Source organism: Lepus europaeus, chromosome 17 (genome assembly GCF_033115175.1).
Source record: "Lepus europaeus isolate LE1 chromosome 17, mLepTim1.pri, whole genome shotgun sequence".
Lineage (NCBI taxonomy): Eukaryota > Metazoa > Chordata > Mammalia > Lagomorpha > Leporidae > Lepus > Lepus europaeus.
In genome coordinates, this window is record NC_084843.1 from 51724612 (window position 1) to 51741857 (window position 17246).

At 39.3% G+C, this 17246-nt stretch overlaps 1 protein-coding gene and 1 long non-coding RNA gene across 2 annotated transcripts in view; one reads left to right on the forward strand and one right to left on the reverse strand.

Moving 5' to 3' along the window:
* The window catches only part of TMEM26 (transmembrane protein 26), a 52258-nt gene extending 38286 nt beyond the window's left edge, over positions 1 to 13972 (reverse strand). The window contains exon 1 of the mRNA XM_062214599.1: positions 13741 to 13972. Coding sequence (XP_062070583.1) covers positions 13741 to 13931 — 191 coding nt within the window. The 5' untranslated portion in view covers positions 13932 to 13972. The remainder of the gene's footprint in view (positions 1 to 13740) is intronic.
* Positions 1 to 17246, forward strand: part of LOC133776018 (uncharacterized) — a 548830-nt gene that overhangs the window by 353342 nt on the left and 178242 nt on the right. The gene's annotated exons all lie outside the window — the stretch shown is intronic.

A 17246-nucleotide genomic window follows, 5' to 3' on the forward strand; every position in this document is an offset into this window, starting at 1 on the left:
TGAGGCAAAACCTTGTGGTTTTGATTTGCATTTTCCTGATGGCAAGCAATCCTGAGCATTTTCACAAGTGTCTGTTAGCCATTTGAATTCCCTATCTTGAAAAATGCCTGCTGAAGTCTTTGCCTGTTTCTTTACTGGACTGTTTATTTTGTTGTTGTTGAATTTCTTGAGCTCTTTAAATGCCCATAAACAGTAGACTGGATAAAGAAACTATGGGATATCTACTCTATAAAATACTATGCAGCAGTAAAAAAAAAATGAAATCCGGTCATTTGCAACAAAATGGAGGAATCTGGAAAACATCATGCTGAGTGAAATAAGCCAGTCCCAAATGGACAAATATCATATGTACTCTCTGATTAGTGACAACTGAGCACCTAAATGGAAACCTGTTGAAGTAAAATGGACACTATGAGAAAAAGTGACTTGATCAGCCCTTGTCCTAACTGTCGAGGAACAACTTATTACTTTATCCCTTTTAGTATTTTTTGTTCTACTTAATACCATTGGTTGAACTCTTTAATTAACACACAATTATTCTTAGGTGTTTAAATTTAACTGAAAAGTGATCCCCGTTAAATATAAGAATGGGAATAAGAGAGAGAGATGTACAGTTTGGCACATGCTCAATCGGACTTACCCCTAGTGGTAGAGTTAGGAACATGCCAGGGGATTCCAATTCAATCCCATCAAGGTGGCATGTACCAATGCCATCTCACTAGTCAAAGTGATCAGTTTCAGTTCATAATTGATCATAATGATAGAATTAAGAGTCAAAGGGATCACATAAACAAGACTAGTGTCTGCTAATACTAACTAATAGAATTAAAAAGGAGAGAACAATCCAACATGGGAAGCGGGACTTTAACCCTTTTATCAGTTGTGCAGTTTGCAAATGTTTTCTCCCATTCTGTTGGTTGCCTCTTCATTTGTCAATTTTGGCTTTGATTGCCTGTGCTTCTGTGGTCTTTTCCAAGTTCTTTTCCTATGTCATTATCTTGTATAGTTTCCCTCATGTTCTCTAATAATTTGATGGAATCAGGTCATAAGTTTAGGTCCTTGATCCATCTTGAGTGGATTTTTGTGTATGGTGTAATTTCATACTTCTGCATGTGGAGATCCAGCTTTTCCAGCACCATTTGTTAAAGAGACTGTCTCTGCTCCATGGACTGATTTTAGCTCCTTTATCAAATATAAGTTGGCTGTAGATACACGGATTGCTTTCTGGGGTTTCTGTTCCATTGATCTGTAAGTCTGTTTTGTGCCTTTTGGCTTTTACTGTCCTTTAGTATGTCTTGAAATCAGATACTGTGATGCCTCCAGATTTGTTTTTGTTGTATAACATTGCTTTAGCTATTCAGTGTCTCTTATGTTTCCATATGAATTTGAGCATAGTTTTCTCTAGATCTGTGAATAATGTCATTGGTATTTTAATTGGGATTGCATTGACTCTGTAAATTGCTTTTGAACTGTAAATTTCATACACTTAAAAGATCTGAAGATTGCCTCTTCTTCTCATTCATCTTCACAAATTCACTACATTTCTTGAGATTCAGTGTACTCACATGTAAATAATAACTCATAGGGTAGTTCTGAGAGTTAAATGAGACAATATGTGCCTTGCAACTGACATTGTAAGTGCTTGATAAATTCATTTGCTGCTTTCCCTAAGCCCAACTCTGCAAATTTACTGATGGTTACATATTTGATAGCCTTCCTTGCAAAAGACTCAGAGGATACCATTTTAGAAGATTTTTTTCTTTAAATTGTAATCAGTTATATTTTTAAACCATGATTTTCACAACTAAACCTACTTATGTCTCCTTGAATTGAGGGATGTTTTTCACACTGCTGAAGATATTATAATGCCTAACTTCATAATTGAAGTTAAATCAATGACTGTCATGCTGCTATGGTTTGCATGGGCTGCTACACATCACAACCTACAAAATGATGCATGTTCAGGGCTCTGCCTATCTCTTGGGCTCTTTCCTTTTCCAGTTTGGTCAGTTTCAGTAGAGAAGCTCTGAAATGGCTTGAGAGCTAATGTGTCCCCAAATTAAGATCACTTGCCCCTCTTCCTCACCAAGCTGTTATAGTGTTCTTCCTGTTACGAAAAAAAGCTAACAGCCCTCCTAACTCATCTTTTTTTTTTTTTTTTTTTTTTGACAGGCAGAGTTAGACAGTGAGAGAGAGAGAGAGAGAGAGAAAGATCTTCCTTCCATTGGTTCACCCCCCAAATGGCCACTACGGCTAGTGTGCTGCGCCGATCTGAAGCCAGGAGCCAGGTGCCTCCTCCAGGTCTCCTATGAGGGTGCAGGGGCCCAAGCACCTGAGCCATCCTCTACTGCCCTCCCGGGCCACAGCAGAGAGGTGAACTGGAAGAGGAGCAACCAGGACTAGAACTGGGTGCCCATATGGGATGCCGGCGCTGCAGGCAGAGGATTAACCAAGTGAGCCATGGTGCCGGCCCTTACTCATCTTTCAAATGTATCTTTGTCTCCCTAGAAATACCTCTTTCTTCCACTTTTGACTTGATTGGCTCCTTTTCATAGTTCATGTCAGCTCCATGACACTCCTCCCAAAAAAAACTTTCCTGTCCCTCAAATCTAAATTAGCACTCCCTGTTCACTTTTACTCCATAGATTTTCAGAATTTATAATGATAAAGGTATAGATGTACAAGCACATATATATGAATTTGATATAATTTCATGGTTGTCTCCTAGCAATTCTAAATAAGACAAGCACAGAACTACATATGCCTGCTCATAATTACACCCTTTGCTCCTTCCAGAGTGTCTGGTATTTGTGGGCTTCCCACAAATATTTAGCAATTCAATAAGGGCCTAGTTGATTTACAGCTTCAACTTCCTTGATGCTGGTTCAGGTTTGATAAGAAATCTCATCTTGAAATATCATCATAAATTGATTTTTATTGGAAGTTTTACTGAAGGAAATTCATTTAATATTGTTCTGTCCCTATGAAAGACTTAATATTTCAATGTGACATTATAGCCATTATTTATTATTTTGAGGGTTTGCAATATTCTTGATCATGTATTGCCAATGCAATTCATTTTCAGAACCAAAGAGAATATGAATAAATCAGTCTATTCTCCCCTTTTGCTGTGTAATTAATCAAATTGCATGCCCTTTCTTGGGAGTTACCAAATAATTTCTACTCCGGTCTTTGTCTTAATGCATCAGGAGTAAGTAGATGCCAAGTAGCTTGAATGAAGAAGATTAATACCATAGAGGATAATGGCTATCTCGGAAATAATACCATTTTGTGGATATTGTTTATAAAAACACAATGCAGTAAACTGATTAAAAAAAAAAACTTGTAAATATATGATTAAATGAGTGAGATATGTCCCAGTGAGACATTTGTACAAGTTTGTTAATATCCTGTTACCAATGAGCTACTGGCCCTCAGCAACTCAAATTTATCATAATTCCAGTTAGCACTATCCTGTCAGAATACTGAAGTTACCCCAAAATAATACTTTAATGCCAAGTTACTTTGCATAGTTAATTTTTCTAAATTAAAATCTTTCCTAAAATATTATTTCATTTCAGTTTTGTTTTAGTCTCATAGCCTTAAGCTTACATATTAAATCTCTTTAAAATACACCAATGGTGGAAATATCGCAAAGAACTTTATTTATGTATTGTGAGCAGATTCACTTGTTTATTAAATAAGTATATATAAATAAATATATATAAATTATATTTAGCATGCAGAAAGATATATATATATATTTAGCATGCAGATTATATATTTCTGCATGCTAAACATTTCTCTGAGCTCTTAAAGAGCTATACTCATTGCTTTTTTTCAGCTCATTTCATCCAAAAAATGCATTATTTGTCATACAAAGTTGTCCTTTCAACAAATTATAATGCTTTTCACAACGCGATTATGTCACAACATTTAGCAATTTAGCGCTACAATGGATTTTATTTACTTTAATTCTCCATTGCTCTAGAATTAGGATTTCATATTTTTCTTCCTAAAAATTACATATATTGCTATTTTCTTATTGAACAAGTAATATTTATTTTAAAATATATATGCAATATAGATAAACATATAAAAATTAACCATAATATCACCCTCTACCCTATTTAATTTTTCTCTTTCGGACTTTGATCACCTGTATAAATCTAAAACTGAGTACTATTTAAGTGAAGCAAAATTAATGCTCAAAAATTGTTTCAATGTGAATCAGATTTTATTTGTATTCACTTCTCACTGTTTCCTAATATATAAAAATAGAGTACAATTGTAAGAATAGACCCAAGTTTCAAAATCTCATGTCAAAATACCGTGAGTGTCCTCAATAAAACTTCTGAATCACTTTATAGTAATGGGTTTGTTTTCATGGAAATCAAAAAGTAGGACAAAGTACCCTTTAATGAGCCCCTCATCCTTATCTACCAATTTAACGATTGTCTGCCATCCTTACACGTAGCTTGGACTCCCTAAGTGGACCTTAACATATAAAATTTCCATCTAGATTCTAAGCAAGGGCTCTCTGTTAGTGCACAGGGCTGAAATGTTGGCCAATATCAGAGCCTCAGTATTTCATCTCTCTGTGATCTCTCAAAATGATCTGAATGCCTAGGAAGTCACTGATTGCAATCACCACTCATTTATCTTATTACTACCACCTCTCATCCCAGAGTCCTTTTTGTGTGCCTGACCACTGGCTAGTGAGACCACAACTCTAAGGCCAGAAGTTCATGAGAATTTCCATGCATGTAGGAAATTGAATATAGACTTCTGACAGATGCCAAGTTCAGATGATGGTTTGTTTTCTCAGAGATCTTATGGGACATCATACAAATAACAGCAGAAAGAGATGGGAAAATGTCAAATGGATTGGGAATAACCATTAAAATAGAATCATTCTTTGTATTTCCAATACCCTTGAATGCACACATTTAGGTTTTATAAAGAGAAGATACGTCTGAAGATGAATATTAGAGTTCTTAATTGCAATTTTCATTGTTACCAATTGTTTCCTTTTTAATAAAGTCATATTTCCAAAATATGATATAAACTGTTGACAAAATTAGTACTCTATATACCACACTTAATGTAAAAATTTCCAAGAATATGTCTAGAGCAAATATAAGCATTATTAGAACGGAAGTAACTCACATGCCAACTCTTAAAGTGTGCTTCTCCATGACTAAACTAGTTATAGGTACAAATTATGAATCAATTTTAGGATCTATATATTGTTTGTCTCAAAAAATATATGCTAGGTAGAGAAAATCATGACTTTTTAAAAATGAATTCATTCTCACTGAAACACCTAAGTGCCACCATCAAGACACCCCTTCAACATGCAAAGTCCTCCCTACCCTTTCTTACGACCACCTGCTACTTTAAAGGCCAGGACAGATACCACTTAACTCAGAAAACCTGCCTTATACAAAATTCTATCTAACTGATGGTATCTTGCTTCTTCAGCCTTTCAACTTATGGAAAATAATTTCTTTCTCAGAATATGTTTTTTTAATGTTCTCATATAACTGCATATATTTTATATTCCACAAAAATACCATCATATCATCTAGTGCAAAAAATGATTGTTTAATCATTAAATGAACTAAACTTCCTGTTGACTCCAGGAATTTTGATGTTCTCTGAGATGATAAATGCCTTATGAATGCTACTTATATAATGTTTCAGTTTATTTTATCCTAGATTAGACATGGCTTTTATTTCTGTTCCGTGGAAATGTTAGTTCTTCATTTTTAGACCCAAACTGAAGAATTATCCCTGCTTTTTTTCTTTCTTACAACCTTTTTTACTTTTGCAAGGATGTCTGCTTATGCAAGAGTTTCTGGGCCATGTTCATGGAGGGCATGAACTTTTCTGATTATGCTATAAACAAAACCATCTGCCCCTTAGCAGGTTACCTGCGATTTGCCCACCAATTTTGGGGGGGAAATGACACAACTTTGACACTTTATCCACCAGATAAAATCCTTATCCCTAAAGATCATGAAGTTGTACTGACTACTGGCAAAATCCAATTTGGTTATTGAATGCAGAGCACAACAAACAGGGTGGTGGAGTAGGGAGAGGAATAAACAAAGAACTGATTAGTGAGGTTCAGTCCTGGGAATGGGACTCCTTCTTTAAGTCCAGAACCTTGGCTCCCTCCATTATGATTGAATGAGTGATACCTGCAATGCAAATGCCTAGCTTAGTAAGGAGGAGTGCTCTCCAGATGCTTAAGATTTTTGTTATGATTTATGATTCCCAGTTGTGGCCTTGCATGAATGATTTAGCCTTCTTGTGCATCAGCATCCTTACCCTAAAATGGTGACAATGATAGCAATGAATCCAGGGGGTCACTGTGACCAATTTATATGTGATTTGGGTATAAAGCATTCTTGGGGGATTCTCTATGTTTAATAACTGATAACTGTGCCCGGTTTCAGTATCACCATCAGCTTCGTCATCATCCTCATCACTGTTATTAACAGTCTGGGTAGGACACAGATGCTTTTTCAGGTGAAACAAATTTTATGTATGGGACAAGAGTCTCAATCTGGAAAGTTATAAAGAAAAAGAACACTATAGTGCCAGACCAGGACTAGGAGTAGCACTGATGTTAGAAGATGTTTTGTTTATTAAAAATTATTAATTTTATTATGATAGGTGTATAACATAATGTCAGTTGTATATTATCTGCCTCTCTGAGGTAGGTTAGATAAGATAAAATATAATTTCCCTCCTTAAATAACTATGAGAAGTAGGCTTATATTCAGAGACATCTAACAAAATCAATATCCACCACAGCATTTAAAAGTGCTCATTTATTTATTTTCATTTTATTTGAAAGACAGAGACAGACAGACAGATGGAGTGAGAACTTCCATCTGCTGGTTCACTCCTCACAAATGCCTAAAATAGCCAGGAGTGGGTCTGTCTGAAGTCAGGTGCCCAGAATTCAATTCAGTTCTCCCATATGAGGGGCAGGGATCCAAGTACTTGAGTCATCACCTGCTACTTGCCAGAGTGCCCATTAGCAGGGAGTGAAGAAGCCAGGATTCACCAGGCACTCCCATATTGGGACTGGTTATCCCAAATGGTGACTTAATTGATGTGCCAAACACCTGCCCCTCACCCTAGTATTTCATATTAATAATCCTTATGTCCTTAATATTATTTACGTGTGACTTTCATATAAAGTGGGTGTTTGGTATAGCAGTTAAATCACCACTTGGAAGGCATGAGATCCTGCATTGGAGTCTTTGAGTTCTCGCTCCTCTCTTCCTGCTAATGTGCAGCCTGAGAGGCAGCAAGTAATGGCTCAAAGACTTGGGTTCCTGCCACTCACCTGTCAGATCCAGATGAGTTCCAGGCTCCTGGTTTCTGCTCTTGTTGGCATTTGGGGAGTGAACCAAAAGGTTTCCCTCTCTTCTCTCTCTCTCTCTCTCTCTCTCCCCCCCCCTTTTCTCCCTCCCTCCCGCCTCCCCCACTCTCCCTCTCTCCTCTCCCACCCTCCTTCTCTCCCTCTCTCTCACTCTCCCTCCATCTTTCAATAAATATTTTTTTAGGTACATCTTATAGTACCTACCTTAAAAAACACTTTAAAAAAGAAATGCTGGTTTTATTTAACAACAGAATGTATTCAACTGAGACCTAATTCTCCTGATATTAGTAATTCAGGGAAACTTCTAGAATAGTGAGTCACATGCACATGGGGAGAGTAAAACTTGATGTAAATGCGAATTTTCTATTTTAAAAAAGTTAAACTATTCAGATTTGTTCTACTGCTGCATACATAATGTCACTGGCATGAAAAGGAAAAATGGGTGAAATTTAAAAGTAGGAAAATATTTATACTGACTCATGGAGCTACCCCCACTAATCTGTAGTTTATTTTTCTTCCAGATACAAGAAATTACAAAATATCAGTAGCCTTAATGTTCAGTTCTAAAAGTCTTGGTTGAACACATTCATGGAGAAAGCATTTTTCATCATTCTATTGTTCAGTTTATTGGGGTTCTCATTCTAATTGCAGACGCAATTATTATCTTGGTCTCAAGTCCACTGTGAAATAAGAGAAGAAAATATAACTTCTTGGAAGTAAAGTACAGTACTAGCTTAAGAAGGCTCTTTCTAAACCATGACTTGGTTTACTGAGAAAAGTCATTTGCTGGTAACATTTAATGTGTGCTTCCAAAAGGACATAAATTTAAGTTAAAATGTTGGCTTTGAGCTCAAGGCTTGGAATACAAAATAAACATACCCACAAACATAGAGAATGAATAATATAAAATTCCAGATACTTACTGTTGGCAAGGATGATTATATCCAAAACACAGTGGAAACTATTATTGGAATAACTAAAGAGCTAAGGAGAGAATCCAGGAAAACCGAAGAGTAAGTGTGAATAGAGAGAGAAATAATCTATCTTTTGGGAGAATTCGCAGTGTCCAACTTGGCCATATGGAAGTCAGAGGATCTCCTTCCAAATCCCTCCATCTCATCATCTCTGGAGTCTAAAAAGACTTGATTTTGGGGAAGAGAAGAGTGTTTTTACTTCCCATCTCTTTTTTGATGGAGGAAAGTACATAATATAAATGGCCCCCTTCTCTGGCCTTTCTGTTCTTCGGGAGCACTCTTCTGATGCCTCGTTCCTTCTGTCCTCTACAGCCTCCTCAGCCAGGCCTCTGGCCATACAAATGAACTTCTCTGCACATTTCCTCACTCTATAACCCAGACCACTTAAGTCTTCATAGTTCTGATCACTCATCTGTTAACTTGCTTAATGTTACCTATTGATTCATGTGTTTCTTAATTTACTTCTTTGCTTATTTTCTGAGGCCCTGGGTTAATAGTGTGAGTTTTTTGAAGTCAGAATTATACTTTAATTCACTTCCATATTCGCATTAAATGAACAGTCCCTAACACATACCATCAAAGTTCCATACCTTTTAGTTGAATGCAAAATGATGAGACTCTGTGTCTCCTCGAGAGAAATCTGCTAAAGGTTCCTTAACACTCACCAACTCATTCAAGATGACTCCTACCTAATGTAGCCTTTTCACTCCCCACTCCAAATCAGCGTTTACCCATTTCTCCTGTTGCAGCTCAAATTCTGGATCATTCCCACTCCCCCACTCAGTAAACTGCATCACATCCTTTCTCCTCCAAATTGTTCAAGAGACCAATGGATAAGTGGGAAACTGCGGTCTTCACTTTGCTTTCCCGTAATTGGCATCCCAGTGATCCTGGATGAAATAACCTAAGAGCTCTGTGCCTCAGTTCCTCCTCTAAAAAAACAGAAATAGAAAATAATTACAGCTATTGTCAGGATTAAATGGGATAATCTCAATGGAACACTTGGAGGAGCATGGAACATGGTAAATGCTAAATATCCATAATTGTTCTGAGTCCCACACATTGAAGCATTTACTCAAAAGGCTACTTTTACTTTAAAATTTCTAGTGCGTTTGTTTTCTGTTTCTTCTGTCTGGCATACTATCATGTCTAGCACAGTGTCATGCTTGCTTATTAAGCAATTCAACAAAGACTTCTCTGACTGAGCTTGATAAACTAAAGGGAAAAAGAAAAAAAAAAAGAAAGAAAAATGACCAAATGGGCAACTTATTATCTATTAATTCAAAAACTACATTTTCCTTAAAATTCTCATAAAGAAAAAGCTCAGTACTTAAAACTGTGTACTTTTGCCAGTAAATTCATTTAGATTTTTACTTACTCTCAGATACTGCCTACTCTCAAGTGAACAGGCTTCAAACTTGTCATAATCTTGGTAATTCTTTTATTCCCTAAAGAATATTTTATCACTATTGCACAAACTGCAATATTGTTTTCTATTTGACTTTACTTAAATAGTAATTCACAGATCCATTGAAATCTTGCCCAGATAATAGAAAATAAAATCAAGAATAGTTTAAACTAGGTGATATTACTTTTCATCTTACAGAGATGTAAGTTAATATGCACATGAAATAGATACTGGATTTTTTTTAAAGGAAAAACTCCACTAGCATACATTTATTGAATTTAACAAGGCATGTGTATTGGCTCACTCTCTCTATCCTATAGGATTCCAACAAATTAAACTTCTCTAACTGGCAAGTTAGTAGTGTTGATGTAATGTTGCTTGTCCCTGGACAGCTGAGCTCAGCAACTCTAGTTCCATTTTTCCTTTCCAAAGGAAGGCTCAATAAACATTCCTTAGACAAATGTAATATGTTTGCTACATTTCAAGAAATTTAGTTCATATTTTCCTCTATAGTTCTGTTCATTGTTCCATGAGTTTCTGTGGATTTGGTTTGTTTGGGTAACAGTGTAAATTGTAGTAAAAAGAACAATATTCAAAGTAGCCCAAAGTAGTCCAAAGGAGGTTCATGGGTCTGATATTAAAGGAAAAAAGATTCTTTTCACTCCACATGTATATATTTTATTCCACCATTCAGATATTCTATTTACTCCCTCCTTCCCTCACACCCTCCCTTCTTTCCTTTTTTCCTTCCTCATTCCTTCCTTCTTTCCTTTTCATTATGGGTACATAGTAGCAATAGAAGTGGCTTCTTTTCTTCCAATGTTGCTTCTTTCTCCTCTTCTTCAATTTGTAAACACAGTAATTACTATTGATAAAAATGGCAATTCTTTTACAAGATCACAAAATATCATGGACATAACCTCTTGGCCAATGATTTATAATCTAATACATAAAAATAAATAAAATCTAATGCATTATTTTAATACCAGAAAAATACTTTACAGTATAAATACACCGTAATTGTCAACTAGTCCTTTGATGCATAACCAGATTTTTTCTGATGTTTTCCACCAACAAATTGGAGGTTAAAATTTTTGTTCATGTCTTTTCATATGGGTACTTAGGGCTCCAAGTGGGAATTCCAAAACATTAGACCAAGGAGTTAAAGGTTTATCCATCTGTATTTATATAGATCTATATAGAGATCTTTATGTATTAATATTTCCTTACATAGAGGTAGCATAGATGTTGCCACAATGTTTACCTCATCTCTATTTTATTATATCAGCTTAGGTTTTCTAATGGAAAATTTTTCTTAACATTCAAAAAAACAACAAAACATTATGCCTTGCTTTACTTTGAAAACTTCAACACAGAAATGAAATGTGCCCTAAATCAAACTTCATTTTATTGTTCCCATGTTATTTCGTGGGTAACTCCTAATTTTTTTAGTGGTCCATCCTCTGATCATTTTTTCCCACATTTATGACAGAATACTGTGAGGGCTTTATCCCCCTCACAGATGACCGTATTTGCAGACTTGGTTGTATTTGTGAACATCAGTAGAAGGAAGCATTACATTACATCACATCTCGCTTTAGCATATTTAAAAGGCTCATTTGTTCTTCATATTTTATAGTAAGCCTATTCTGTCAACTTTTTACTTTGCTATTTCAAATATTAGTTAACATACAGAGTCAGCAAGATTCTTCTTCAGTTAGTGTTATAATTTAAATTATACATTATGGCTATGCTCTTCTGAAACAAAGGTGAAAGGAATGTTTTCCTTCTTTATCTGAGCCAATAGTTTACTGGTTAGTCTCTTAAGTAAAATTGCTTGACTTGTGCAGATAAAATGTGTCTGGGTAACACAAGAATAGTTTTTAATAAGAGGAATAACTTAGGACTAGAAAGACCAGCCTTTTTATTCGTTGAACATTAATATATATCCTTTCATACTTTTCCAACACTGTAGGTATAGTTACAGATCAGAAACTGAGGCTGAAAGACAAGTAGGTTGCTCAAAGTCTCATATCAAGTAGGAAAGCTCACATTCAACCCTTTTATAGGAATTTGAGGCTCACACACTACAATATTCCTAGCTCTCTAATTAACTCAACTCACTGATCATCATCCATGTTTATACCATTTTTCTCCTGTTTGTAAGTTATGTGTCAGTCTGAATGGCAGTCAGTGATGTAGGCTTGAAGGTAAAAGTTCCATTGGCTACAGTAAGGCTACACAACTGCAGTGGAATGAGTCTCTCTGGTCTACTGCTGAAGGGGAAGGAGAGTGAGTCCAGGTCCTGCTACATTCATTGGCCTCTCTTCTGAGGTTGGCATTTCTCCCACAAACTTTGATGGTTGGTGGCAGGGCAATTCTACATGGAGCAGTTTTCTGCCTCAGACTTCAATCTCCTGGTAGTGAAGATATTTCTACCCCAGTGCATTAAATCTACCCAGGAAAACCTACATCAATGTTCTACCACCTGGGAAACCAACACACAGTTTTCTCTCTTTTGTTTCTTTAACCTTAAGGCTTAAGGCTTATTTGGAATATATATATATATATACACACATATATATATATATATATATATATATATATATATATATGGAGAGAAAGAGAGAGAGAGAGAGAGATTTCCAAAAAGCACACTGGAAAGTACTTCAGATGTCTCATGCTTAATAAACTGTGGAAAGGGAAGGGAGCCTAGTAACATTCTAATCTATGCAGCATTAAATTTATTCTTAAATAATTTGAGCACTTATAATTCTAGGAGATTTCCAACAGTGTAAATCTCAAGTACAATTCACATCCTGAATAGTGGCAACCCACTGTAGAGGTGGGTTCTTTTCCCTGAACATGATTGGCTAACTATAATTCCACAGTGTGTATAATTCTTAAATTGGCTGATACTATTTTATCCTTTGTCCTTGCATTAGGCATTTTGGATAGTATTGACATGAATGCAAACACAGCTTCACTCTTTTTAAAGGTGAATACAGAGGGAGGCCTCGTTTGTGAAGTTTGGGATGAGCATGAAGGTGTGGGTAGGTGGAGGCTGTGTGTAAATGGCATGAGTATCTTTTTCTTAATTCTGCTACTGTCAATCAGGTGTTTGGGGAAGGAGATAAAGCATAATGCAGGGCCCGTAATTCTTGCACGCTGAGGTTAAGAATGAACCACTACCTGCTGATCCTTAAAGCAGTGTCGCACACAACTAATGGCAAGATCAGCTGGCCATTAGTCTTAGCTCGGAAACCACCAAACCCAACCAAACCCAAGACACCTTTAGTTCCTGAGGTGCCGGAGAACCCTGGAAGCCTGGGGATGGAAGGAAAAGAAACGACTGAAATCCCAGACGCTCCCCGGAGTTGGAAGGAAGAGAAGCGGCTGAACCCGCAAACATGTGGATAGGGACTTCTCTCCCTGGAGGAGGAGGAAGGGCAGTGGGGGGCGGGGTGCATGCAACTCCAGCAGAAACCACTGATGTTCAGCGAAAGGCATTCCTACAACTGCTACAACTGCGCGCACGCACTCAGAGGAACCCTGGCGCACCCACACAACCCAAAGTCAGAAATCAGGACACATGGCAACCTCTTTGTCCCCAGGACCATCCTGTTTTGGGGAGCACTCTCTGCAAAACAGACAAGCGCTTCCTACGTTTGATCTCACCTTCCAAGTTTCCAAACCTGGGACTGGGTGACTCTTGGCTGCGCTCTTGGCTCCAACCCACTCCGGGTTGCCCTGGGACCCAAAGGTGCCCTGGCGTGCCCTAGAAGAGCGGAGGCATCTCGCGCGCCTTCCAAGCGCCTGGTGAGGACAAAGGGGACCCGAATTCCAATAAAGAATCAGCGGGCTGTGGGGTGATGGGCTCTAAGGCTGCTCGCCAGTGCCGCGGGGGACAATACCCAGAGCCCCCGTGCGCTTTCCCTTTCCCGGGGCACTCTCACCATTTGTAGCCTCGGCCACGCTTGAACTTGAGGGTGAGCACAGTCTCCAGAAGAAGCAAGAGGTTGAGCAGCGCAAGCAGCCAGAACCGCGGCTCCTTTTTCACCTCGGTCACTCGCCAGACCCCGACCAGGGAGTGCAGCACGAACAGCAGTCGGGTGCCCAGGGCATTGAGGAGGACCAGCCCCTCCATATCGGCCTGTGAGCACTGCCCACGGATCCCTCCGGAGACACCCGGAGCCCGCCTGAGGGCACGGACGTGACAGCACTGAGACCTGAGGCTTCTGTGGTCCCCCCACAGCCGGCTGCACGCTCTGCCTGGTGGAACAGGAGAGCGCGGCTCGCCCCTCCCCCAAACTTCCTGAGAACTCTTCAAAGAGGGGAGACTCCAACCCCAGCTTTTCTAAACTGCTGGTTTTTCCGGAGAGTCTGAAACCGAGCAGCCCCGGCTCCTGGGCGTTATTCTCTGGCTCTGCCCCTCTCCCTCCCCATGCCAGGGGACAGTCTCCATCCCTGGCCTCTGTCCGCACCCTCGGGCCCAGGAGTTGGAAAGAGGCGGGGCGGGGGGGGGGGGGGGATGGACTGAAGGTCCAGGTGCTGCCAAGCCAGGACAGCGAGAGGGAGCACCCTGGGCCACCTCCTCTTTACTTTTCCTCCACAGCGCTCTCTGGCATTCACTCCCACGCTACACAGGAACACGCTGTCCTGGTGTTTCGAAGCTGGGACGCAGGGAAGCCCAAGAATCTGCAATCCTAGCAGTTTTAGAAACGTGATTACTCCCCCCCACTCCCCCCACCCCCCCACCCCCCCACCCCCGCTAAGGAAAGGCTGGGGCTGTCTTGAATCTCACTTGATGAGTCGTCTTGGTAGTTTTCCCTCTAGGAACCAGGGTTGTTAAAGCAAAGACAAAGACGTCCTTATGCCATCTCCCTACCCCACCTCCACCATTGTTTCTTGGATAAGATATATGGTAGCAAAATAGGCGGGTGGAAGGGACAATGAGAAGGCGCGGAATATAAAGCCAAATATGACATTAGAAGATGAAATTCATGGATCTTGGAACTGCATTCTTGAAACCAGTGACCTAAGAATCGAACTCTTTGCAGAATCCAAGGCAAAGAGAAACCTAAAGTCAAAGTTTTCCAGATCATCTTTGTGATTTTTATGTCCTTGTTTGGAGCCCTAACTCCTGTGCTACTGTTTTCTTTACATTGTTAACTGGACTCAAATTTTTACCAAAATAAATTTATTTTAAAAAGAAACTTTAGAGACCAGCGTTGGAGCGCAGCATCTAATTTAGGCAGGGCTTGGAATGCTCCCATCCTGAGGCCAGTGTGAACCCTGGCTCTTCCTATAAAACTGAGTGTTTTACAGGAAACACTCAGTTTCCTGTAAATGTGTCGAGGAGGCAGAGGATGGGGCATGATGCCTCAGGTCTGGGCTCCTGCTATCCATGTGGGAGACTCTGATGGAGTTACAGGATCCTGGTTCAGCTTGGCTCGGTTCTGGCTGTTACAGGCATTTGCCGAGTAAATCAATGGATGGAAGACCTCTCTAGTGTCTTTGCTCTTGTGCTCCCTCATGCTGCTTTTCAAGTAGATGAAAATAACTTTTCTTTTTTAAAAAAGGCAGAATGTGTAACAACCAAGAAAAGAAACTTTGTATCACTTTTAAACGGATAGCCAGTATACTTGGTTATAAATAGATGGTAATTATAAAAAATTAGGCCAGCGATACGGCTCAATAGGCTAATCCTCCACCTGCGGCGCTGGCACACAGGGTTCTAGTCCCAGTCGGGGCACAGGATTCTGTCCCGGTTGCTCCTCTTCCAGTCCAGCTCTCTGCTGTGGCCCGGGAGTGCAGTGGAGGATGGCCCAAGTGCTTGGGCCCTACACCCGCACGGGAGACCAGGAGAGGCATCAGGCACCTGGCTCCTGGCTCCTGGCTTTGGATCGGCGCAGCGTGCCAGCTGTAGCGGCCATTGGGGGGGTGAGCCAATGAAGGAAGACCTTTCTCTCTGTCTCTCTCTCTCACTGTCTAACTCTACCTGTAAAAAAAGAAAAGAAAAAAGAAATGATAGTCTCTTTACTACCAAGCAAGAGTGTTCTCTTGATCATGTTAGTACTATTGAAAAACACAAAGGGCGTATCTTTCCTAAGCACCATTTAGACTTATTCCTATGTACCGTTTAGACTTAAACACATGTCACATCATTCCTAAAATCCACATGAGAAAACTGAATTACAGAATCAATGTCTGCATTAGGTTAAAAAACAACAACTGCTTAGAAGAAGCTTGGAGTTATTTTCATTACTGAAATCTCAAGAACAATTTTTCCTGTGGGTTTGTATTGTCCCCCAACATCTTAGAGGAAACCCAGCTGTGATTTCCAGGGGCTTCTTACTATAATAAGTTTCAGTGTAGACTAACGGTACAGTGACAACTCACTGTTCAGAGAAGTGGACGAGCAGAGCACTGTAGACGAAGGCAGTGGAGGTAGCAGCATAGTGTGGAGGTCAGGGCTCCGGCACCCACCAGCTGGCTGCTTTGGATTACTGTCTCCACCTCTCAGGAGTGCTGTGGCTTCCATGTCCCAGTTTCTTCATTAGTAAGCTCGGTAATAAACCTATTTATTCCTAGGGTCATTTGTGGGGATCCATAGAGTTAATCCATATAAAGTGCCTGGTAGGTAGTAAGTGTTTAATAGACCTGACATAATTGCCAGGCTCAAGAAAAGTTATCCAGAGAGTTGTTCTTGGATAATCCTAGACAGATAAGACTAGAAGCAGACCATGGGAACATGTTAAAACCTCCTCTAGACACCACAAAACACATTTTAAATTGAACATGTTGGGTTTCAAACTTTTTCAAGGAAGCAGACAAATTCCATCACTATCAGCAGAGCACTTAAGGAAGGCATTAGAAAGTTAAAACATGTTAGAAACGACTTATTGGAAAGGATTTGGGCTTGAAGTGGATGATTTTTGGAAGACCTCTCTAGTAGGCATTACTCTAGCTTGTATGCTATCAAGAAGTGGTATTGGTGTAGGCATTTGCCTAACAAATAAGATGGTGGCTAGGATGTCTATATGCCAAATCAGAGTATCTGGGTTGATATCTGATTCTGGCTCCTGACACTCCAATTGCTTGCTGATGTGGACCCAGGGAGGTAGCAGTGATGGCTCCAGTAATAGTGTTTCTGCCATCTACTAGAAGACCTGGATTGAATTTCTAGCTCCCAGATTCATATCTGGTCCAACCCCAGTCATTGCAAGCATTTGGAAAGTGACTTAGAGGACTAGAGTGCTCTTTATCTCATCTTCTCCCCACCCTCAATCTTAAAAGAAGAGTTGATATTACTTTTATGATTGGGTGTCTTGAAAATCTAATTTAGGCAGGGAATTTTGTTGTGGTTTGTACAATATTCATGTTTGGACTGCATTTAGACATTATTATGGGGTAGTCCTTTTGTGTCCTGATCTATCATGATTTACAGAATGGCCTTGAC